Below are 25,945 nucleotides of genomic sequence, written 5' to 3' on the forward strand. Positions count from 1 at the left end.
GATAATGGAGTTGATGATGCCACAAACATCAAATCACTCCAGGTTGCCCTTGAAGAGCAGAGGGGTATTTGGAAATTACACTCTCCAGCTTCAGAGGTATTTGTTATGGGTCATCACCCCCCTTTTCTTGGCGAGGAGGCAAAGGTGGTAGACTCACGAGAGATTTGTCATGGGGCCGGCTTCTTTTCCTTCTCTGATTTGGATTTCTTTGGAAGGTTCTTTCAATGCCTTTTTAATATCTGGCTCGCAGCCCTCCTTTACTAATGGACAAGCAATAGCAATCCACTTGATAGCAAGGTGAACCAGGAAAATTTCCCTCATTCAAGCCCCTGGTAGTCATGTGCTGATTACCTTCCCTCTACCGAGGACTTCAGAGGGCTGACATACTTCTTAGAATAGAGACTAGCTGCTGGATTGGGGTCACTTAATCCTGCCAGAGGTAACAAAGTGTGCATTTATCGGTAGGTCCCTGAATCTGGGATGGCCCTCACTAAGGTGGCTTTCCTTCTGACTCCAGAGACTTTCTGCAGATACAAAAAAACACTTCCTTCATCCTGTCTTGTCTGGTGGCTTCACTATCCTTCCAAGCCCAGGCTCGATTATCAGTGACAATTCAGCATGGTTTGAGGGGTCATTAACCAACCCTCTTTCCTCAAACTATCAACGCTGTGCCTGTATTTTGAACTCTATTCTACAGGAAATAAGGAGCAACTGTGGTCGTGTGAGTGACGTGATCAGATACCTATGCTCCCACATATACAGCACTTTCTTATCTCTCACAGCATTACACTTCGACTCATTGTATGTTTGCATCCTCACTTCAATTAAGTTATTCAAAGGGACTTGGTATCCAACTGGGTGTGGGTGGCTGAAGGAGAGAGTGAAGATGAAGACATCTGCAAGGTTTCAAATCTAGATAATTGAAAGGATAAATGGAAGGGTAAAGGTGCCATCACCTGAGAAAGGATACACCGGATGAGGAAGAGGATTTGGAGGGCAAAATGAGGCTGGGATGAGGATTAACAACACAGACTCTGCTGCCAGACTGCCTAGGTTTGAATCCCAGTTTGTCCACTTACTAGCTGTATGAGCTTGGGAAAGTCATTTAACCTCTTTGTGCCTTGATGTCCCCATTTGTAAGAATGGATAATAGTATTGGGTTGGCCAAAAATTTCGTTCAAGTTTGTCCATAAGATGGTACAGAAAAACCCGAACGAACTGTTTGGCCAATGTAATATCCTGCATCACAGGATGGTTGTGAATACTGAATAAATTAATGTAGGTTTATATACTTAGAGTGGTGCCTGGCACATAGTAAGTGCTAAATTAGTGTTTGTTAGTGTTTGACACAGGGAATTTCAATGTTTGAGGTACATTTAAAATGTATTCTGAAATTTTGAAAATAAATTATGGATCTTCTGATGGATAGTGGGCTAGAAAAGGAAAAGTCACAGAACTCTGGACAGCATCGATATTGAAGCAAGAGAAAAGATAAGGATTTTGTAAAAGAAACTAAGAGGTAGTGGTCAGAGAGGGAGGAGGAATCAGGTAGGCTTGATATCCTGGAAACCAAGAGAGTTGTCACCCAATGAGATTAAAATGGGACACAGGCATTGTACCTGTGAGTACAGGGAGGGGTTGGAAGAGAGGAGGGAGAGAGTGCCATTTGGGGAAGAAGATAGATACAAGGAGAGAGAGTCAAAGATCAATATGGTCAGCTCCTCACAAATATTTTTTGAGGGGCAGACCTGTCCAAAAGGCCCCTGGGTGATCAGTGGGTCCAGCTTCTTTCTTTCATCCCACATCAGTCCTCTCTGCCCCAACTGCCAATCAGAGGACCAGTAGCAACCAGCTGGGATAGTGGAGGGTGTTCACCAAGGTCCCACCTAAGGAGCTGCTCAGCCAGTGGCCATACGCTCATTTTCCTTTACTACAGCTGGGATCAGAGGATAAAGAGGGAGGGCAGATGAGCACAGGAGCCCAAGAACTACTGTTTCTGATAAGACTCAGGGCCCACCTGACCCAGTGTCCTGACTCTGAGTGAGGTATCTGGGGCCTTCCTCCATGAGGTTAATCTCATGAGGGTAACAAGAGTCCCAGGCATTGCTTTCATCACCAGCCCTTCACTCCAGCACCTACTGTGAACAGGCCACCATCATTCCCAGTACCCACATCATTGCTCATTCACTTCCATCTGACAAATGTCCCGTCCCCTTCTTTCTTCCTTTCCAGCTCAAAGTTTATTTCTTTTCTCAAATGTTCCTCCCCTGAAAGCTCTTTGTCTACTTGTAACCAGAGTGGCCTTCTATATTGTCCACATCACACGTTTTGGATAATGTGACACATATTTCCTTGCACCTTTCTATTTCTGTCCCACGTTTGTTGTTGGCATATGGAAAGGAATCAGTACAAGGCAACATTCGGTGCTCTGGGATAGGACAGCGGGAAGGAGAGATGGGAGGAGAGTGCTGAGTTTTGCACTGAGATTTCACACTTGAACGGAGTTTGCAACAAGAACCATAAGTTGAAAAAAACCAATATGATGAGGAGCCTGGGGTGAAAAGGAGACAGAAGATGGCTGTCCTCTAGATAACTGCGCATGCGAGGTGAAGGAGGAGGGGGGCTGTTATACACAGCTGAGATCCACCTACCCAGAGGAGAGGAGAACAGGAAACTCCCCAATTGGACATGTGTATGTGGGTCAGGGCCATATACAACCATAAGCGTGAGGCTACAGAAAGGAAGCCCTGTGCTGGTGGGAACTCTGAAGGGGGAGGGGTGGTCAGTCATGGCTAAAAAACCTCATGTGTTTTTATTTAGTGACTTGCTTTTGAGATTATTTCATAGTCTCTTCCTTGTGAAGTATTATGCAGCTAGCTCCCTTGGTCTACTTGGGACCAAGTTTAAATAATTATATTTTTCTTTCTGAAAGGTAAGCATCACTAGCTTAGGCCTTTTGTGTCCCTTGGAACACAGGAGGCCAGGCCCACTGAGAGGAGTGGACTGGCTAGACAGCCTGTGCGTGTCTTTTCTCCCCATGAGACTATAAATGTCTTGAGCGCACTCACTGTATCTTTCATTTTTATCATGAGGCATATGATTAGTACTCACACATACTTAGAAAATTGAAGAGAACTAAACAGAATGAATCATTCGCTGGAACTTTGTTATGAATGAGTTTAGATAGACACTACTTGTAGCTGCTTTGTTGATTTTCAGCTTTGTTGTAAGCGTTACTGCTTCTGATGACTCCTCAGAGGCAGCGTGGGGTGGTAGAAATGGTGGCTCGGGAGACAGGAAGCATTTGTGCCAGTTCGAGCTCAGCTGAGCGACCCTGGACATGTCATTTCAGACCAAATGATCTCTAAACCCTATGATTCTGCTCTGTGAGTGAAGTAGGCTGTGTCTACAAAAAGTCAGCCCAGATACAGGAGAGGAGAGAATTCACTTTATCAGTTTGGCCAATATGATGCCGTGCAGTCATTCTGACATTTTCTTCCAATGAAGTGGCTGATTTATTTTCTTGACTTGATTGACACAACCCATGTTTTTGGCCTAGAACTTTGACTTTGGAATGAAACTCATAGAATCAAAGCTGTGACTCAGATTATTATAGCGATAAATACCTATTGTTATATTGGGCAATTCAGGTAACAAAGACTTAATAATATTTTGTATTATTTCTAATGATATGAGTATCATTATTGAATGCTATGTGCCACAAATTATGCCAAATGTTAAAAAATAATTCTCATTTAAACCTCGCAACCACTTATGATGTAGGTAATATTAACCCCATTATACAGATAAGGAAACTGATGCTCAATCAGGGCAAACAACTTTCCTAAGGTCATGCAGTCTGAACTCTTAGCCACTATGTGCTAGTGGGTGCTTAATATATATTTAAAAATGAATAAATGAGATTAGCCAGCAGGAGTTATCAGCATGGCTTCAGCTAGTAGGAAGAGGAACAGTACTGCCTCCCATGTATTGAGTATTCACTATGTCAGGCACCGTTCTAAGTAATATACATGGATTATTTCATTTAATTTTCACTAGAACTCTATGAGGTAGGCTCCATTATTGTTGACATTTACAGATGAAGAAACTGAGGTTTGGAGAGATTAAGTGACTTGTGCAAGGAAGCACATCTACTAAAACTGCTAAGACTCCAAAGTCTCTGTTCTTTCTACTACTCCAGGCTGCCTGTAAATAGAGTAACTTTTACAGTTCTGTTCTTTACTTTCTGCTCTCCTGTTGAGTACTTGAGATTTATAGGCTAGACGCTGTCGGCCCCTTTTTTTGCACCAGTCACCTTTTCCTAGGCCCTCAGTGTCCCCTCTACACTGTGCCATCTCTCCCTGGGACCAAGGATCAGATAGGGGAAGGGGTAAGTGGAGGGCTTTGTTGCTGATTTTCTACAATCTCAACACAAACACTTATTGGTGTTGTTGAGACTTAATCTCGCTAGCTCATCTGTGAGATCAATTTTAATTTGGAGCCATCTGCCACAGACAAATGAGTAATTATGGCAGAGCCCAGAGGGGCGGGCCATGGGGAGAAGGTTGGCTTAGCCTCTTGCCACCTGCCTGCATTGACGCAAGTGACCAAGAAAGAAAATTCCTTGGGTGGGCTGTTGATGCAGAGGCCAGCAGCTCTACCTCCCTGTTGCTCAAATCCTTAGACTCCAGTGAACAAGGAGGGATGAATGGGAGGTCATGGCAGCAGGAGAGGCTCTCCCTCTCACCGTACTGGCGGTGCCTTGTGGTGAGCACCACTTGCCAGCTGGTCTCTCCACACAATACGACAGGCTAAGTCAAACTGATGGAGTGAAGCTGAAAATAATAGTCATTGAACTCTGTCTAGCATTAACCTTTGTTTCAGAAGACTTTAATATATCTTTATCTTATTTCTTCCTCACAACAGCCCTCTATATTAGGTAGGGGTGGGCATTGTGAGCTTCATTTTATAGATGCGGAAATTGAGTTGTAGGGTGATTCTATAACTGGACACTTGTAAAAGACCTTATGACTTGCCCAAGGTCACCCTGTTAGCTACAAGCTGGCTAGCACCTCAAACTCCAAATTAGAGTCTGTCATTCTGTCTTCTAGACCAGTGGTTTTCCAGTTATGTTTGCTCCTCAGGGCCAAGGAGTTATGGGAGTGTGTGTGTGTGTGTGTGTGTGTGTGTGTGTGTGTGTGTGTGTGTGTGTGTGAAGAAGTGGGGCTTTTGGCCCTGACCTGCACTTAAACTAGGGCAGCTCTGCTTGGGTCTGTTTGTTTTACGTCTCTGTAGGATTTCATTTAATGAAAGACTCCGCTACTGAAAATGTTTGAAAACTACTTGTCTAGGCTAGTATTTTGAGAGTGTAGTGGGTTGAACTGTATCCCCTCAAAAGATATGTTCAAGTCTTAACACCTGGTACCTGTGAATGTGACCTTATATGGGAAAAGGGTCTTTGCAGATGTAATCAAGTTGAAATGAGGTAGTCCTGGATTAGGGTGGGCCCTAAATCAAATGGCTGGTGGCTTTATAAGAGATAGGAGAGGGAGATTTGGACACAAGCACACAGACGAAAGGCACAGAGGAGAACCCCGTATAATGACGGAGGCAGAGAATGCAGTGACGCAGCTACAAGCCAAGGCATGGAACAGATTCTTAGAGCCTCCAGAAGGAACCAGGCCTGTCAACACCTGCATTTCGGACTTCTGGCCTCTTGAACTGTGAGAGAATACATTTCTTTTAAGCCACCTAGTTCGCCGTACTTTGCTATGGCAGCCCTAGGACATGAATACAGAGAGTCACATAGACCTCTTACCTAGAAACGGGTTGGGGGTGGGCTTATTAACATGCTGATTCCAGGCCCAAACCCCAAGATTCTAATTCTGTAGGTATGCAATGGGGCCCAGGAATCTGCATTTTGACAAGTTCTCCATATGCACAAAGCTTCATCTTTGAGCTGGTTTTGACCATAGACAGACACAAGACTCCTCTCTGGATTGGAGCTGGATTTGCGCCCCCTGCTGATGATGCTCCTCTAGTGGTTCCAAGGGTCAGTGGACCAAAGGCGGTAGGTTTCATAGACAAGAAATAGGCTGGTATTAAACCTTCTGTAGTCCAAAATTTTTTGAGAGACTACAGAGAATAATGAGAACTATTTAAGAGTGTTTTCCCCAAGGAATCACCAATCCCACAGGTGGCCAAAATCTAACCCTAAGGAAATAGGCTGTAGTGGTTAGGGAGTGGATGCTTCCAAGACGGTCGGTTTTCTGGAGTAGCAAGAAGACCACAGAATAACACACATGCGCACACACGCACGGAGTCTTCTACTTGTTGTCTGGTGCAGGAAATTCTATCTGATAGAGCATCACCCTTTTTACTTTAAGATTTGGTACCTATTAAAAATGCAGGTGTCCATGTGAGTGATGATACTTGAAGCCAGGGACGGCCATGTACGCCCAGCCTCCAGTCTTTATCTGAGAGCAGTTTTGATAGGCTAGAAGAGGAAGAAGAGCATGATGGGCTGGGGTAAGGGTGCAGCAGAAGGGGTCTTGCTGCCAACCTGAAGCCAAACTCCTTGCTCAATAAAGCCAAAGAGGGGACTAGTTTATCCACCCAAGATTGATGGAGGTCAGCTGTGCCCGATCCTTTGGCGAGCTGGGGGAGGGCCCCCATGAAAAGGGACAGGTGTTTGGATTCTATGTGTGCGAAGAGTGGCTTCCTGAGAGTAGCCTGCCCAGCTGGATCCAAGGTCCTTCAGGAGTCCTGTGTTTGCTCACATCCCTGACTGCTCCCAGGTAAACAAATCTTGTTTCTATCTCCCAGAGATGCAGGGCTCCAGCACTGTGGCAGCCTGTTGTTATAGTTACTGATATATGACTTACCACAGCAATTGTCAGAGCAATGGAAGAAAATGCAATTTAGTAGCGGCCAGTGGTGGGGTTTAGGAGAGAGAGGAGAAAGGGAGGAGAAGGCTGCTGAAGAGACTTGGGGAAGGAGCTGATAGCTCTGTGGGTTTGTATATACAGTATGATGTACGGTGGACAAAGGAGGTCTTATATTGGCAGTGAGTCTGAAAGGCCCTTGGTGAAAAACAGCCTGTCCCCAATAGCTTCACCCAGGTTTCATATGCCTGACATTCTACCAGTGGTGCTTCATTCCTGTGAGTTAAGCACTGCTTCTATCCAGGGGAGGTCATGCCTTAGATTGTACTTTCGAGTGACTTTACCTGGCGCCTTTCTTCCTCAGGGTTTGCCAGAGCAATGGGGAAAGATGGGAGAAAGGGTTGGCCATCAAATAAGGACTTGGCCTACTTTCAAAACTCAGATAGGGCTGCCATTGCTAGTCCCCTCTTTGGAAATTTCCTCTGTGCTCTCCCCTCTTTCAAAACAGTTATGAAGCTAAATGGGATTGAATGTGAAAGTCCAGGATGTCTTGTTCAAGCAGCTAGCTATGTGCTTTTCTGGGAGATACACTTGACTCCTTCTTGTTCATCAGCAAGAATTTATCACCCATTATATACTAGGCACTGGGTCAGGTGCTGATGGGGGATGCATGGAAACAGTTGGGCATTAGAGTATGCTTCACATTTAAGAAACAATCTAGTTACAGAGACTAGACATTTATACAAGGAAGGCTGACCAGTAGTACGCATTAGTGTGTGATTGGTGTCAAGTGAAGGGTAGAGCCAATGGCTACGTAATCTCAGAGGTGGACAAGATCATAGAGCAGAGTAGCTGGGTAAGCCTTAGTTCAGATTAGCACATTAAATCACTCAGACACTTAGCAGGGCTCTAGGGAAAAGGGGCCCAGAACAAATCAGCTGTGATGGGGATGGGGACGTGGACTGGGTAGGGACCATGCTTACACCTCTCTGCTTAGCTGTATATCCATACCCTATAGGCCTGTCCTTTCCAGAGAGGTCATCCATCCTCCACTCATCTATCCTGTCTCAGAACTCCTGTGCTGGGAGTTCTCAGACTTAACTCAGACTGTCAGGAGGGCAGGATAGCCTAGTGGTTAAGCGGGTGGGGTTAGGAGCTAGGCTGCCTGGGTTTGAATTCTGGCTCTGACATTTATTGTGACCTTGAATAACTGACTTAACCATCCATTGGCTCAATTTGTCTCATCGGTATCATGGGGACAGTAATAGTAGTGCCTGCCTAACAGAGTAGCTGAGAGGATTAAATCGTGTAAAATGCTTAGCACAGCGCGGATGCATACTACTCATTCATAAAATAAATATTTACTGAGTGCCTTTGATATTGCAGGCACTTTCCCGGTGCTGGGATACAGCAGTGAAGAAGAGAGATAAGGTCTCTTCTCTCTTGGCACTGTGTTAAATGTTGATTCAGGCCCTTTACCCAAGGAACTTTTAATCTAGTACCTTGCTTTCTGCTCTATCAATTCCAATTCCTAGTCTGCGAGTTATCAGTTAGCTTATTTTCATTCCTTTTTGTTTAACTAGGCAAGTATTAAAGCTATGAATTCCCTTTAAACCCAGCTTTGGTCATGTCCCATAAGATTTGATGTTGAGTGTTTTCATTATCAGTATTTTTTAAGCACTTTGCAATTTTGGTTTTGGTTTGTACTATTTCTACTTTTTAATGTATTGTGGTATTCCATGTTCGATGACTGTATTTTCTTTGTTCCTACTACCTGCGCCTACTATGCTCCAAAGGAAGAGAGACAGTGGAGACCTGTCTAACTTGAGGGGTTTAGAAGGGACTAAGGGGGAGACAGGACTAGAAAAGACCATTAATGAAGGGTATTGAGTGCTAGGCTTCATGGGCTGGTTTCTCTTCTAATGAAGAGACATTGGAGTCACTGAAGGGATGGACAGAAATGACAGGGTTGTTATGCAATTTGGGAAAGAATAAGCCAGTATCATTGTTCAGGATGGCTTGAGGGAAAGAAAGAGGCTAGAGGCAGGGAGTCCAGAGAGAAGTTTTCACGTTAGTCTAGGACAGGGATTCTCAAACCCGAGTGGGCATCCCAGTTCCCTGGAGGGCTTGCTAAGACACAGCTTGCCGGGCCCCACCCCCAGAGTGTCTGATTCAGCCAGTGTGTGGTGGGGCCGGAGACTTTTGCATTTTCTAACAAGTTCCCCTGGTGATGCTAATGCTGCTGGTCTAAGAACCACACTTTGAGAATCACTCATCTAGGAGAGAGATGATGAGAAGCAGAGGTGCAGTGGTGGGAGCTGGGCTAGAGAGGAAAGAAAGTATGTATCAATGCAAGATATTGGGAAGGAAGAACTCACAGGGCTTGGGGATGGAGCATGGAGACAGGGGAGAGGAAGGACTCGAAGATGACTCCAGAGTGTTAAACGCAGGTGCCTCAGAGGACAGGAGAATCACAGAGGCAAACCCCTGAACATCTAGGGGTGGAATGCATTCACATGAGCGGAACTGGAGAGGTGTGTAAGCCCCTGTATCCATTTGCATCTGTGCCGTGGCACTCAAGTTGAAAGGCCTCCTGTCCTTCTTCAGGAGAGAGCGGGTGAGAAGGGGAAAGCTCAGGTCTGTGTTTGGCTTCTCCTTGTCCCCCCTTTCAGTGAGGAAGGAAATGAAGATATGGAGCAGGGGGTAGGGAGGGTAGAAGGAGCTTGACTGTTCTGGAAACAGAGAAGACGCTTTTAGGTCAAGTGTTGAAGGTATATGGGCAAGTACCAATAAGGAAAAAGCAAACGAGTAAAACTCAGTGTGGGCCATGCGGGGTAGCTCTAAGATCCCACCTGAGATCACTGATGCTATTCCTGAGAGCAGAGCGCTGCCATGATAGGGCTTCTCAACTGCAGCCCGCCTATAACCTTCCTTAGTTTCAAGGCTTCTGACCCTGCGGCGCTCTGTTGTCCCTGGCTACCTCCCCGGCTGTAGGGGCTTCTTACCTGCTTCTCTCCACTGGGCCGCCTGTAGCTGAGCAGAAGCTCCACAGCGCCCACCACTTCCTTGCGGATGGCGTAGAGCAGTGCGTCACCGACGTACACGCTGTGGTTCAGCAGTAGCTCCATGATCTCCAGATTCTCATTCTCAATGGCAATGAGCAGGGCGCTGCGGCCCAGTGGGTCCATGCAGTTGATGTTGACATTGTAGTAGATCTCGGCCTCCTGGAGGGCCTGCTTCACAGTGGCGTAGTCACCCTTCTCCACGGCACTGAGGAAGGCCTTCTCCTCTGCAGAGAGCTCCGTCTCAGCCCTCACAATTTGCAGGGGGATTCGGTCTCTGTAGGGTGAGTAGTTGACCCTTTTGTAGTACAGCTGGGCCATGGTTCATAGCAATTTAGAAACCTGAATGAGGAGAGAGAGGGAGACCAAAGATATTCTTAGATAGCTGCAGGTCTCAAGTGGCCAGTTATGGAGGCAGCCTTGCTAATGACTTGGAAAATCCTCACCTGTTTTAAAGCCACAATCTTTCTCCTCTTGCAAAGGAGCATAGCAGAAAAAGCCCTGGTTTCTGGGTCAGAAAGACATGGGTTCAAATCCTGGCTTTACCAGGTCTGCGACCTTAGGTAAGTTACTCAAGCTCACGGTGCTTCAGTTTATTATTATTAAGCTTATCGATATGAATAACATTGATTGTGCCAGGCTCCACACTAAACACTAATTCCCACCTCATAAGGCTACTGTGGGAGTTAAATGAGACAATGGCTGATTAAAGCAACTGGCCCAGAGGAAACCTCCTGACATGGCACAAGTTAGTTTCTTCCTTCCCTTCTGCTGTCTGGAAATACTCGTGATAATACTTCTGACTGGTGATGCAAAGTTGGACCTCATCTTTGGCCAATTTCCTTTGGACCCTGGGCCTGTGGGCCTGTGCTAGTTTGTAGGATTACATTTGCAGCTGCCCCAGATGCAGATCCTGGATTGAAACACTGCTGTAGTGCTAACTGAAACATTCTTCTTCTTGCTGCTTACTGGGGAAGGGGCATTGACTCCAACAGATTAAGCCACTACCCCCTCTGCCCACTCATGATTTCTCTCCTGCATGATTCTAAACCAAGCAGCTGACAGATATGAGAATCTGTCTGATTCAATTCTGAGAAGTGAACGGCCTGTTTTACATGTACCACATCTAAAGCCAGATTTTAACAGAAGTGATTTCAAAGCAAAACCTATTATTGAGTTCCTACAATATGTTTAACTTTCTCTGGGAGACCAAGAATAAAAGACAGACTTTGCCATTAATTGCATAGAATGAATCACAGTATAGAGCTCTTGCCTTGTAGTTTGCAGATTAAATTCATGCACATTCCTCATTGACTCCTTGTACTAGCCCTATAAGATGGGAATGATTATCCTCCCCATGGGAGAAGATGAGGCTCAGACCCATTAGGTGATTGACTCCCCTTTCCCTACCATCCCTGGGACCTCCAGAACCCTCTGGAGGCTGAGTCTGGATGAACCCATTTAAGTGTCTTTCATTACCGAACTGTTTTGCCAGCAAAAAGAAACGGAAATGTGATAAAGGGCCTCTTGTCTCATCTCCTGGATGTAGGAGAAGATGAAGACATGCAGCTTCCACAAACATTTGCCTTACTCTTCCAGGGAATTATATCTCTGCTTTGGCAGAGTGAGAGGCATATATTATACCAAGTGGCATTTGCAATTCATGTGCTTGTGATCTTCTGGGAAGTTGGTATTTGAAGGTTAGTGTTGCCTCTTGCCCTGAACAGGCCCAAATGACAAATTTCTCTCTACATCCAACTCTCAGGAGAGAAGAGTGCTGCTTGGCTGTCTTGAGAAGCACTGATATTTTCTTGTGCTACTTTGAAGTAACTCAGCAATGACTAAAGGAAAGTGGCATTTAGAGGAAGCATTTGTCACTAAACAGCAAATTACTTTAATAATACTAATTGTAGAATGCCTCCTTGTCTCTGTTATAAAGAAAAAAGGGAGGAGAAAGAAGGGACAGTGTGACCTCCTGAAAAGAGACTCAACAACCCAATTCAGTTTATATTTATTTAATTAATCAATATGAACACAGTGGAAGCCTTCCATGTGCCTAGCACTGAGCTAGTCACTTTTGGAACAGAAGAAAGAAAAGGTCCCTGCCTTCGTCATCTCTCACCTGGACCATTCCACCTCCTTATACTTAGTTATCCTGACTCCATTCTCTACCCCTCCGGATCGTCTTCCACACCACCCCCAAGTTATCCTGTGAACCACAAATCTGATCCCATTTCACTCTCCTTGGTGAGTAGCCCGCTGCTCTTGTGATGAAATCAACACTCCTTTCTGAGATCTACTAGGTCTTGGCTTGTGTTTACCTCTCCAATGTCATCTTAAGCCACTCTTTCACTCTTATCCACTATTCTTTAGCCCTGTGGAGCTTCTTTTGATTCTTCCAACATGCCAAGCTTTCTCCCACCTCAAGACCTTGGATCACCTCCTGGAATACTCTTCTCCAGCTGTTTTCATCATTCAAGCCTCAACAAAATGCCACCTCTTCAGAGAAGCCCTAATTAACTACCCTGTATTATAAAGTGGTTCCTTCATATTCTTCTCTCCATTGTAGCCTTTTCTCTTCCTTCTTGATGCTAATCAGAATTTCTAGTTACATAGACATATTTCTTTGTCTTCCTGGGTAATCGTCTGTTCAGTCCAATTTGCTTTAAAGCTCAAGTGCAGTTGCATCTGTCCTGTTTTTCACACCCTGGATGCTTGATACATATTTGATGAATGAATGAATAAACCTTCCATGATATTCTCTCATCTCTCTCCATCTCTCCCCAAGTTCTAGCCATACTGAGTCATGTTCTCTGAGTTGCCCTTTCATGACCGTGCGTTTGCATGTGGCTTCATCCCACCTTCTCCACTTGACTAACTTCTCTCTACTTCAGCACCTTGCTCATAGGTCCCCTTCTCTGTGAGGCCTTCCCCCAAGACCCTCAGAAAGTTAGCCAATCTCCCTCTGAGTTCCCCACTGGCACTCAGATCACATTTCTCCAATGTCACTCAACTGCGTGTTTGTCTTCCTGCCATTCGGGTAGGAGTACCTTGATTCCTGCCTTCCTAGCACTTACACAGGCTCTGGAACATGATGGGTGCTCAACAGATGGATGTTTAATGAGCAAATACAATCTAGCTGAGGAGGTTGGTGCAGCCACAGAACGAAGGGCTAAATTGTGTGCTACTGATTTGATGCTTTGGGATTTCAGAAAGGGCTCTGTGAGGCTGGAAGTCTCAGAGAAGGTTTCACGGAGAAGGTAGTTGTTACCCAGTCCTTGGAGGACGAATTTAGTGTAAAAATATGAGGGTAGTTCAGGTACCACACGAACAAAGGTGGTGAGATTGATCATAGCCTAGTTGGGAGATAGTGGTGGGGGCATATTTTTAAGGCTATAATAGGATACAGGGACTAGAGGTAAACTAAAATTACAAGGCAATAGCTCAAAACCTCACTTTCCCCATATAAAAAAAAATGATCTTAGACACTTGTTGCCCATTTGCCACTTAAGGGGCTAACATGGAAGAGAAGGCTAGATGTCTTCTCATATGGTGTCACTTGTGGTGCTGGGCTAAGCATTATTGCTACAGGAAGGTCTGTGCCCACTTTAGCAAGGTGCAGCTTGGGGGGAAACTGAAGACAAATGTATCCCAGGGAAAGGTGAGAACTAACTCAATCGGTGCCCTATTGTGTGCCAGGCACTATGCCAGGAGCCAGTGCAATAAAATAATTATTACAGTTGAATAATTAATATGTCCCGGGCACTGTGCCAGGTACTGGGGCAGCACTAATACTTCTACTGCTTCTAATAGTAATAATAATGAAAGCAACAAAAAGTACCATTAATTGAACTCTCACTCTATGCCAGATGTGTGGGTTACAGTAGCAAAGAGAGAGGACAGTAAAATCATGGTAAATTTGTGACTTAAAGTGAGTATGATTGGATGATATATAGTCCATTCAGAGTCTAGTGTTACTTTTCACCTCTTGCATTTGAAATTAATCTGGTCTATTGCGTTTCCAGTGGACTGTGTTATGAGAAGCCTCGTGGTATTCCTCTGTAGAGAAAAAAAATCTTTCCTCCAGAAGTTTGCCTGAGATGTACTATTAGAGGGTCACTCCTTTGCTTTAAGGCACTACATCTCTAAAACTACCCCTGGAAGGAATAATAAATCATGTGGCCAATAGCTAATAACACCTTAATGTGGATTCCTTGATTAGGAAATTTGCTGTGGCCTTGGGAGTAAAGAGATGTATGTTTAGAAGGACATGAAAGATGTGATGGAGGGGAAAGGAGAGGCCTGGAAATCTCTTTTATGGTTTCATGCCCACCTCTACACTACACGCTGAGAGTGATGTAAAAATGGGTTCCCTATATTGTTTGTCTACATGCAGGCTTCTTTAGATGTCTAATGACTTTGCCTAGTTTCCTGCCCTCTGCCGATCCCCAAAGCTGGCGCCATTTGACCCTCACTTACAGCTTTAGCCTCAGCCTTGCTCCAAGCTCTGAGGCTAATTCTTTCTCCATAGGCTTGCTGTTAGTCCTACTCTGTCATCATTCCGGGAATAAGTAACTAATGATGGAATTTCTGGCATCTCTTGAAGATGGATTATAGGGGAGGTTCCTTTCCATCACCCTTTACCTTTATACTTGGCAGACTGCACTCATCTGCCATTAACCTAAGCCAGGAGGTGAGGCTGGCTTTCCCATCATTATGCACTGGCCTTGAGGTGTATCCTTAACTGAATGAAATGAAACCAGCCAGCACTTCATGCCATTCTACGAGTGAACCCTACTCCCAGTGTAGTCCCCCAAGCATGAAAGATTAGGAATGGTCAATCAGGCTGCCTCAGGGGGCTTATCATGTTCCTTCTTTTCTGTGCTGCTAGCCAGAGGAGTTTGTCTAATGGGATCTGTGACATTTGTGGGTTTAAATGATGCGATTTAAAGAGCTACATCAATGGGCCGGGCAGAAGGCCAGGATGCAAAGTATTCTCACCAAATCCCAGCCCAGATCGTTGCCCAGCTCAGGACTTTGTCTGTGAGGAGGAAAGCCTGGCTTTCCATCTAACTAAAAAAATGGTGCCTTTGGAAGGACATGGGATCTGTGTGTGGCTTGCCCCCTGTGCCATGAGGATTGAGTTTGAATGGTGAAACCCTTGTGACGTCTTGCTCTTATCCAAGCTTATCTGCCTGCTTGTCCATCTCTTCAGAGTCCTTTAAGGAAAGTCAGTTTAATTTGATAAACTTGTACAATCTCAAGTGGATAATAAACATTCAATGAATATGTACCAGGCACTGTGATAGAAGATGATGATAACAGCTAAGTCGCTTAAAGCCATACCTCATCTAGTAAAAAGTTACATTTGAACAAGAACCTTGAATGCCCAATCCAATGAGTGACTAAAGTGGAAACTTCATGCACATAGCCACAGGGGTGGGCTGGTCAGAGGAAGCTTGTGTGTATGTACCTTTGTGTGTGTGTGTGTGTTGATTTCGAGAGCATTTTGACTCCTTTAAGAATACCACTTTTAGAACTTCCTAATTTTAATGTAGTAACACTAATCTTTCCCAGAAAGGTCCAGATCTTGAGCCTCCTGCAAGGGACCTCAAAGTCATCTAGAATAATCCCCTGTCCAGTGAAAAAATCCCCTTGACAATATCCTTGTAAAGTGATTGTTCACTTAATGAGCACCTCCACTGATGAGAAACTCACCACTTTCTCACCTTCATGGTGAGTGCTGACATTCAGCAAATGCTTGTTGATGTCCTGCTGAAATCACCTGCCTACAGCTTCTATTCCATGGCCCTAGTTCTGCTCTCTAGAGCAGTATCGAACAAAGCTCTCCTTTCTTCTACATAACAATCCTTCACGTGTTTGATTTCAGCTCTCAGGTTTCTCTCTGCCCCCAGGAGGCTCCCCTTCTCTAGAATTACGAGCATCCTGGTGGTCTGATTCTAGTTATACTATACTTTGTTTTTCTTAAAGTATGCTGCTCAGAAATGAGCACAGTTCTCTAGAATGGTCAGGCCAAGACAGGTTACACTGTGGCTGTTTTTTTCTTCATTTCTCCTTCAGCAAGATCAAGACACCATAATATCTTGTTTCAAAAGACACTTTAGACCATCCTGCGTAGTAGTGTGTTTGTAGTATTATGCTTTTCATTTGTATAAATCTTATCAATCCAATAATTTCATTAATTTATAAATAATAAATTAACATGAAGCACTTATCATGTGCCAGATACTGTGTGTGCTAAATGCTTCACATACATTATTTAAATTATTCCTCACTTTCAGACAGTTACCATTATTATCTCCCACCTCACAGATAAGGAACCTGAGGCACAGAGAGGTTAAGTAATTTGCTTAAGTTCACGTAGTTAGTAAGTGGTGGGAAGGGGATAAGAGCCAAGCTTCTGACTCTAGAGTCTACATTCTGAACTACTTCAATGAAGGTAGATTCTTTTGTATTCTCCATAATGCCTATAATAGTGCCAGGAATAGTAGATATTCGATGTTTCAGTTTAATACTTACTATGCAACTAGTATTTGTCATGCCCAGAATACTTGGCGGTAGGGAATACAAATATACATATATAAATGACATAGCCCTTGTCTTCAAACATTTCCAAGTCCAGAGGGAGGGATAAAAATGAAAATAAGTTAAATGTACTATGGTCTGATACGGAGTCTAATATATAGTAGGGACACTATATAGTAGGAGGAAGTGTTCAACTCTACCTGGGGAGAAAATTGAAGAGAAATATTTGAGCTATGTCTTAAAGGGTTGGTAAGAGTTTGCTAGACAGCAACGTAAGGATGGTCATTCTAGATGACGGACACAGCAGGTGCTCAGGTGTGGGTATATAAAACACAATGGTATTTTTTTTTATTGGAGTATAATTGCTTTACAATGGTGTGTTAGTTTCTGCTGTATAACAAAGTGAATCAGCTATATATAAACATATATCCCCATATCTCCTCCCTCTTGCGTCTACCTCCCACCCTCCCTATCCCACCCCTCTAGGTGGACACAAAGCACCGAGTTGATCTCCCTGTGCTATGTGGCTGCTTCCCACTAGCTATCTGTTTTACATTTGGTAGTGTATATAAGTCCATGCCACTCTCTCACTTCGTCCCAGCTTACCCTCCCCCCCCGACCGTGTCCTCAAGTCCGTTCTCTACGTCTGCGTCTTTATTCCTGTCCTGCCCCTAGGTTCTTCAGAACCATTTTTTTTTTTAAGATTCCATATATATGTGTTGGCATACGGTATTTGTTTTTCTCTTTCTGACTTACTTCACTCTGTATGACAGTCTCTAGGTCCATCCACCTCATTTTAAGAGAACATTGGCTGTCTTTCTATTCTTCAAAACTCTCAAGCATGTGATCACCTTGGGACCTTAGTGCATGTGGTTCACTGCCTATAATCCTCTTCTACTAGACCTTCAGTTTCCTTCTTATCATGTAGATTTCAGATCAAATGTCATCTTTTCAGTAAGCCTCCCAAGAACACATTTCTAATGGAGCAAGTCCCTTCATGTCACCCTCTTCTCATTATACAGACTTGATTTTCTTGAAGAACTTATTACTATTTGAAATACTCACATTTTTGTTTATTGTTTTAACATCTAGCTCCCCCAAACAAAATGTAAACCCCGTAGTAGCAAGAACCTTATCTGTCATGTTTACTACTCTATATACAAAACCTGGCACATAGTAGGCTCTCAATAGATACGTATTAAATTACTACATGAAATAGTGGTAAGGATAGAGATGGGGGAATGCTCTGTCAGTAGAGCTCTGCTTTTTCTTTTCTGTTTTTTTTTTTTTTTTTTTTGCCACACCGCACGGCATGTGGGATCTTAGTTCCCTGGCCAGGGACTGAACCCGTACCCCCTGCGTTGGAAGCATGAAGTCTTAACCACTGGACCGCCAGAGAAGTCCCAAGCTCTACTTTTTCTTGTATGTTTAACCTCCTCCCCTCCATGCAGCCAAGTGCTTAGGCAAGAAGCCACCCTTTCACCTCAAGGAAAGAGTCTTAATTAGTCTAAGACTAAGTCAATATTGGTAATTCCATTTCTTTGGGCAGTGATTGACCTAGATTTGAGCAGTTGGTACAATTCTGCCCAATGAGATGTACTAGAGGGCTTCTGGGAAAAGTTACTTTGTTCTTAAAAAGAGATGTAAAAAAAAGAAATATTTCCCCTTTTTGCCTCTGAATGTTGTCATTTGCATGTGACACCAAAGACTTTGGTAGCCATCTTGAGACTATGAAGAGAGCCAACCTAAAAGATGCAGCCTCCACATTGAGAATGGCATAAATTGGGTCCTTTGTGATGTCTTTGAGCCATTGAATTAACCAATCCAGGAGCTGCTCAACCTCTAGACTTCTAGTTGTGTGAGATGAAAACTCCCTTTTTGTTAACCCACTTTTAGGCATGCTTTTCTGTTACAAGAAGCTGAACACAACCTAAGTGATAGCATTTTCTGGAAAATTACCAAAATTAAACCACAAACAAATAGAAAACCAGAGCATATTAATAATCATAGAGGATATTAAAATAGTTTAAAATATCTACCAATTAAAAATCATTCACCTCAAGAGACACCAAGGAAAGCACAGCAGAGGGAAGGAAATAAACGGGTCCTTGATGACATATTGTATTGTAGGATCAAGCTTCACCTGAAGTCAGTCAGCCTGTGGACTTCTCATTCATGCATACTTTGGAGATATTGTGGGTTTGGTTCCAGGCTTCCACAGTAAAGCAAATATTGCAATAAAAGATACTGAAGAGATGAGACCTTAAGCCTTGAGAAGAGTGAGCAAATGTAGGACATGTGGACTAATGACTGGAGATTGGTTCAAGATGGCAGAGTAGAAGGACATGCTCTCACTCCCTCTTTCGAGAACCCAGAATCACAACTAACTGCTGAACAATCATCGACAGGAAGACACTGGAACTCACCAAAAAAGATACCCCACATGCAAAGACAAAGGAGAGGCTGCAATGAGACGGTAGGAGGGGTGCAATCACAATAAAATCAAATCCCATAACTGCTGGGGGGTGACTCAGAAACTGGAGAACACTTATACCACAGAAGTCTACCCACTGGAGTGAAGGTTCTGAGCCCCACGTCAGGCTTCCGAGCCTGCGGGTCTGGCTATGGGAGGAGAAATTCCTAGAGAATCAGACTTTGAAGGCTAGTGGGATTTGATTGCAGGACTTCGACAGGACTGGGGGAAACAGAGACTCCACTCTTGGAGGGCACACACAAAGTAGTGTGTGCATTGGGACCCAGGGGAAGGAGCAGTGACCCCATAGGAGGCTGAACCAGACCTACCTGCTAGTGTTGGAGGGTCTCCTGCAGAGGCGGAGGGTGGCTGTGCCTCGCCGTGAGGACAAGGACACTGGCAGCAGAAGTTCTGGGAAGTACTCCTTGGCGTGAGCCCTCCCAGAGTCCGCCATTAGCTCCAACAAAGAGCCGGGTAGGCTCCAGTGTTGGGTTGCCTCAGGCCAAACAACCAACAGGGAGGGAACCCAGCCCCACCCATCAACAGACAAGCAGATCAAAGTTTTACTGAGCTCTGCCCACCAGAGCAACAGCTAGCTCTACCCACCACCAGTCCCTCCCATCAGGAAACTTCCACAAGCCTCTTAGATAGCATCATCCACCAGAGGGCAGACAGCAGAAGCAAGAAGAACTACAATCCTGCAGCCTGTGGAACAAAAACCACATTCACAGAAAGATAGACAAGATGAAAAGGCAGAGGGCTATGTACCAGATGAAGGAACAAGATAAAACCCCAGAAAAACAACTAAATGAAACAGAGATAGGCAATCTTCCAGAAAGAGAATTCAGAATAATGAGAGTGAAGATGATCCAGGACCTGGGAAAAAGAATGGAGGCAAAGATTGAGAAGATGCAAGAAATGTTTAACAAAGATCTAGAAGAATTAAAGAACAAACAAACAGAGATGAACAATACAATAACTGAAATGAAAACTACACTAGAATCAATAGCAGAATAACTGAGGCAGAAGAACGGATAAGTGATCTGGAAGACAGAATGGTGGAATTCACTGCTGCACAACAGAATAAAGAAAAAAGAATGAAAAGAAATGAAGACAGCCTAAGAGACCTCTGGGACAACATTAAACGCAACAACATTTGCATTATAGGGGTCCCAGAAGGAGAAGAGAGAGAGAAAGGACCAGAGAAAATATTTGAAGAGATTATAGTCGAAAACTTCCCTAACATGGGAAAGGAAATAGACACCCAAGTCCAGGAAGCGCAGAGAGTCCCATACAGGATAAACCCAAGGAGAAACATGCCGAGACACACAGTAATCAAATTGGCAAAAAATAAGGCAAAGGAAAATTATTGAAAGCAGCAAGGGAAAAACAACAAATAACATACAAGGGAACTCCCATAAGGTTAACAGCTGATTTCTCAGCAGAAACTCTACAAGCCAGAAGGGAGTGGCATGATATACTTAAAGTGATGAAAGGGAAGAACCTACAACCAAGATTACTCTACCCAGCAAGGATCTCATTCAGATTCGATGGAGAAACCAAAAGCTTTACAAACAAGCAAAAGCTAAGAGAATTCAGCACTACCAAACCAGCTCTACAACAAATGCTAAAGGAACTTCTCTAAGTGGGAAACACAAGAGAAGAAAAAGACCTACAAAAACAAACCCAAAACAATTAAGAAAATGGTCATAGGAACATACATATCGATAATTACCTTAAATGTGAATGGATTAAATGTTCCAACCAAAAGACACAGGCTTGCTGAATGGATACAAAAACAAGGCCCATATATATGCTGTCTACAAAACACCCACTTCAGACCTAGGGACACATACAGACTGAAAGTGAGGGGATGGAAAAAGATATTCCATGCAAATGGAAATCAAAAGAAAGCTGGAGTAGCTATACTCATATCAGATAAAATAGACTTTAAAATAAAGAATGTTACAAGAGACAAGGAAGGACACTACATAATGATCAAGGGATCAATCCAAGAAGAAGATATAACAATTATAAATATATATGCACCCAACATAGGAGCAGCTCAATACATAAGGCAACTGCTAACAGCTATAAAAGAAGAATTTGACAGTAACACAATAAGAGTGGGGAATTTTAACACCTCACTTACACCAATGGACAGATCATCCAAACAGAAAATTAATAAGGAAACACAAGCTTTAAATGACACAATAGACCAGATAGATTTAATTGATATTTATGGGACATTCCTTCCAAAAACATCAGATTACAATTTCTTCTCAAGTGTGCATGGAACTTTCAACAGGATAGATCATATCTTGGGTCACAAATCAAGCCTCAGTAATTTTAAGAAAATTGAAATCATATCAAGCATCCTTTCTGACCACAATGCTATGAGATTAGAAATGAATTACAGGGAAAAAGAACGTAAAAAACACAAACACATGGAGGCTAAACAATACGTTACTAAATAACCAAGAGACCACTGAGGAAATCAAAGAGGAAATCAAAAAATACCTAGAGACAAATGACAGTGAAAACACCACGACCCAAAACCTATGGGATGCAGCAAAAGCAGTTCTAAGAGGGAAGGTTATAGCCATACAAGCCTACCTCAAGAAACAGGAAAAATCTCAAGTAAACAATCTAACATTACACCTAAAGGAACTAGAGAAAGAAGAACAAACAAAACCCAAAGTTAGTAGAAGGAAAGAAATCATCAAGATCTGAGCAGAAATAAATGAAATAGAAACAAAGAAAACAATAGCAAAGATCAATAAAACTAAAAGCTGGTTCTTTGAGAAGATAAACAAAATTGATAACCCATTAGCCAGACTCATCAAGAAAAAGAGGGAGAGGACTCAAATCAATAAAATTAGAAATGAAAAAGGAGAAGTTACCACAGACACTGCAGAAATACAAAGCATCCTAAGAGACTACTACAAGCAACTCTATGCCAATAAAATGGACAACCTGGAAGAAATGAACAAATTCTTAGAAAGATATAACCTTCCAAGACTGAACCAGGAAGAAATAGAAAATATGAACAGACAAATCACAAGTAATGAAATTGAAACTGTGATTAAAAATCTTCCAACAAACAAAAGTCCAGGACCAGATGGCTTCACAGGTGAATTCTATCAAACATTTAGAGAAGAGCTAACACCCATCCTTCTCAAACTCTTCCAAAAAATTGCAGAGGAAGGAACACTCCCAAACTCATTCTATGAGGCCATCATCACCCTGATACCAAAACCAGACAAAGAAACTACAGAAAAAGAATATTACAGACCAATATCACTGATGAATATAGATGCAAAAATCCTCAACAAAATACTAGCAAAGAGAATCCAACAACACATTAAAAGGATCATACACCATGATCAAGTGGGATTTATCCCAGGGATGCAAGGATTCTTCAATATATGCAAATCAATCAATGTGATGCACCATATTAACAAATTGAAGAATCAAAACCACATGATCATCTCAATAGATGCAGAAAAAGCTTTTGACAAAATTCAACACCCATTTATGATAAAAACTCTCCAGATAGTGGGCATAGAGGGAACCTACCTCAACATAATAAAGGCCATATATGAGAAACCCACAGCAAACATCATTCTCAATGGTGAAAAACTGAAAGTATTTCCTCTAAGATCAGGAACAAGACAAGGATGTCCACTCTCACCACTATTATTCAACATAGTTTTGGAAGTCCTAGCCACGGCAATCAGAGAAGAAAAAGAAATAAAAGGAATACAAATTGGAAAAGAAGAAGTAAAACTGTCACTGTTTGCAGATGACATGATACTATACGTAGAGAATCCTAAAGATGCCAACAGAAAACTACTAGAGCTAATCAATGAATTTGGTAAGGTTGCAGGATACAAAATTAATGCACAGAAATCTCTTGCATTTCTATACACTAATAAAGAAAAATCTGAAAGAGAAATTAAGGAAACACTCCCATTTACCATTGCAACAAAAAGAATAAAATACCTAGGAATAAACCTACATAGGGAGACAAAAGACCTGTATGCAGAAAACTATAAGACACTGATGAAAGAAATTAAAGATGATACCAACAGATGGAGAGATATACCATGTTCTTGGATTGGAGGAATCAATATTGTGAAAATGACTATACTACCCAAAGCACTCTACAGATTCAATGCAATCCCTATCAAATTACCAATGGCATTTTTTACAGAACTAGAACAAAAAATCTTACAATGTGTATGGAGACACAAAAGACCTCGAATAGCCAAAGCAGTCTTGAGGGAAAAAAATGGAGCTGGAGGAATCAGACTCCCTGACTTCAGACTGTACTACAAAGCTACAGTAATCAAGACAATATGGTACTGACACAAAAACAGAAATATAGATCAATGGAACAGGATAGAAAGCCCAGAGATAAACCCATGCACCTATGGTCAACTAATCTATGACAAAGGAGGCAAGGATATACAATGGAGAAAAGACAGTCTCTTCAATAAGTGGTGCTGAGAAAACTGGAGAGCTACATGTAAAAGAATGAAATTAGAACACTCCCTAACACCATACACAAAAATAAACTCAAAATGGGTTAGAGACCTAAATGTAAGACTGGGCACTTTAAAACTCTTAGAGGAAAACATAGGAAGAACACTCTTTGACATAAGTCACAGCAAGATCTTTTTTGATCCACCTCCTAGAGTAATGGAAATAAAAACAAAAATAAACAAATGGGACCTAATGAAACTTCAAAGCTTTTGTACAGCAAAGGAAGCCATAAACAAGAGGAAAAGACAACCCTCAGAATGGGAGAAAATATTTGCAAATGAATCAATGGACAAATGATTAATCTCCAAAATATATAAACAGCTCATACAGCTCAATATTAAAGAAACAAACAACCCAATCCAAAAATGGGCAGAAGACCTAAATAGACATTTCTCCAAAGAAGACATACAGATGGCCAAGAAGCACATGAAAAGCTGCTCAAGATCACTAATCATTAGAGAAATGCAAATCAAAACTGCAATGAGGTATCACCTCACACCAGTTAGAATGGGTATCATCAGAAAATCTACAAACAACAAATGCTGGAGAGGGTGTGGAGAAAAGGGAACCCTCTTGCACTGTTGGTGGGAATGTAAATTGATACAGCCACTATGGAGAACAGTATCGAGGTTCTGTAAAAAAAAGAGAATTACCATATGACCCAGCAATCCCACTACTGGGTATATACCCAGAGAAAACCATAATTCAAAAAGATACATGCACCCCAATGTTCATTGCAGCACTATTTACAATAGCCAGGTTATGGAAGGAACTTATACCCATCGACAGACGAATGGATAAAGAAGTTGTGGTACATATATACAATGGAATATTACTCAGCCATAAAAAGGAACAAAATTGGGTCATTTGTAGAGACGTGGATGGATCTAGAGTCTGTCATACAGAGTGAAGTAAGTCAGAAAGAGAAAAACAAATATCGTATATTAACACATATATGTGGAACCTAGAAAATGGTACAGATGAACCGGGTTGCAGAGCAGAAACTGAGACACAGAAGTAGAGAAAAAACTTATGGACACCAAGGGGGGAAAGCGGCGGCGGTGGGGGGTGGTTGTGTGATGAATTGGGAGATTGGGATTGACATGTATACACTGATGTGTATATAATGGATGACTAATAAGAACCTGCTGTATAAAAAAATAAATTAAATTAAAAAATTACTTAAAAGTCATTGACCTCAAGTGGTTTCACAATTGTATATAGAACTTAAAAAATGTAGATGGTTACCTTGATATTAAAACTATTTTCAGATTATAGAAAAAGGAATAACACTCCTCAATTAATTCTACAGAGCTAGCATAATCTTAATGCCAAAACGTGATAATGATACTCCAAAATGAAAACTATAGACCAATTTCAACCATGAAAATAATTCTAAAAATTCTAAATAAAATATTAGCAGAAAAGAACTGAGGACAGTCTCAGAGACCTCTGGGACAACATTAAACGCACCAACATTCGAATTATAGGGGTCCCAGAAGAAGAAGAGAAAAAGAAAGGGACTGAGAAAATATTTGAAGAGATTATAGTTGAAAACTTCCCTAATATGGGAAAGGAAATAGTTAATCAAGTCCTGGAAGCACAGAGAGTCCCATACAGGATAAATCCAAGGAGAAACACACCAAGACACATATTAATCAAACTATCAAAAATTAAATATAAAGAAAACATATTAAAAGCAGCAAGGGAAAAACAACAGATAACACACAAGGGCATCCCCATAAGGTTAACAGCTGATCTTTCAGCAGAAACGCTGCAAGCCAGAAGGGAGTGGCAGGATATACTTAAAGTGATGAAGGAGAAAAACCTACAACCAAGATTACTCTACCCAGCAAGGATCGCATTCAGATTTGATGGAGAAATTAAAACCTTTACAGACAAGCAAAAGCTGAGAGAGTTCAGCATCACCAAACCAGCTTTACAACAAATGCTAAAGGAACTTCTCTAGGCAAGAAACACAAGAGAAGGAAAACACCTACAATAACAAACCCAAAACATTTAAGAAAATGGGAATAGGAACATACATATCGATAATTACCTTAAATGTAAATGGATTAAATGCTCCCACCAAAAGACACAGACTGGCTGAATGGATACAAACACAAGACCCATATATATGCTGTCTACAAGAGACCCACTTCAGACCTAGAGACACATACAGACTGAAAGTTAGGGGATGGAAAAAGATATTCCATGCAAATGGAAATCAAAAGAAAGCTGGAGTAGCAATTCTCATATCAGACAAAATAGACTTTAAAATAAAGACAATTACAAGAGACAAAGAAGGACACTATATAATGATCAAGGGATCGATCCAAGAGGAAGGTATAACAATTGTAAATATTTATGCACCCAACATAGGAGCACCTCAATACATAAGGCAAATACTAACAGCCATAAAAGGGGAAATC

At 42.4% G+C, this 25,945-nt stretch overlaps 1 protein-coding gene across 1 annotated transcript in view; it reads right to left on the reverse strand.

Annotated features, from left to right (window-relative positions):
• The window catches only part of TRPC5 (transient receptor potential cation channel subfamily C member 5), a 129,384-nt gene extending 119,117 nt beyond the window's left edge, over positions 1-10,267 (reverse strand). Inside the window, exon 1 of the mRNA XM_061177891.1 lies at positions 9,890-10,267. Coding sequence (XP_061033874.1) covers positions 9,890-10,267 — 378 coding nt within the window. The remainder of the gene's footprint in view (positions 1-9,889) is intronic.
• Positions 10,268-25,945: the final 15,678 nt, after the last annotated feature.

This window comes from Eubalaena glacialis, chromosome X, assembly GCF_028564815.1.
Source record: "Eubalaena glacialis isolate mEubGla1 chromosome X, mEubGla1.1.hap2.+ XY, whole genome shotgun sequence".
Taxonomy (NCBI): Eukaryota; Metazoa; Chordata; class Mammalia; order Artiodactyla; family Balaenidae; genus Eubalaena; species Eubalaena glacialis.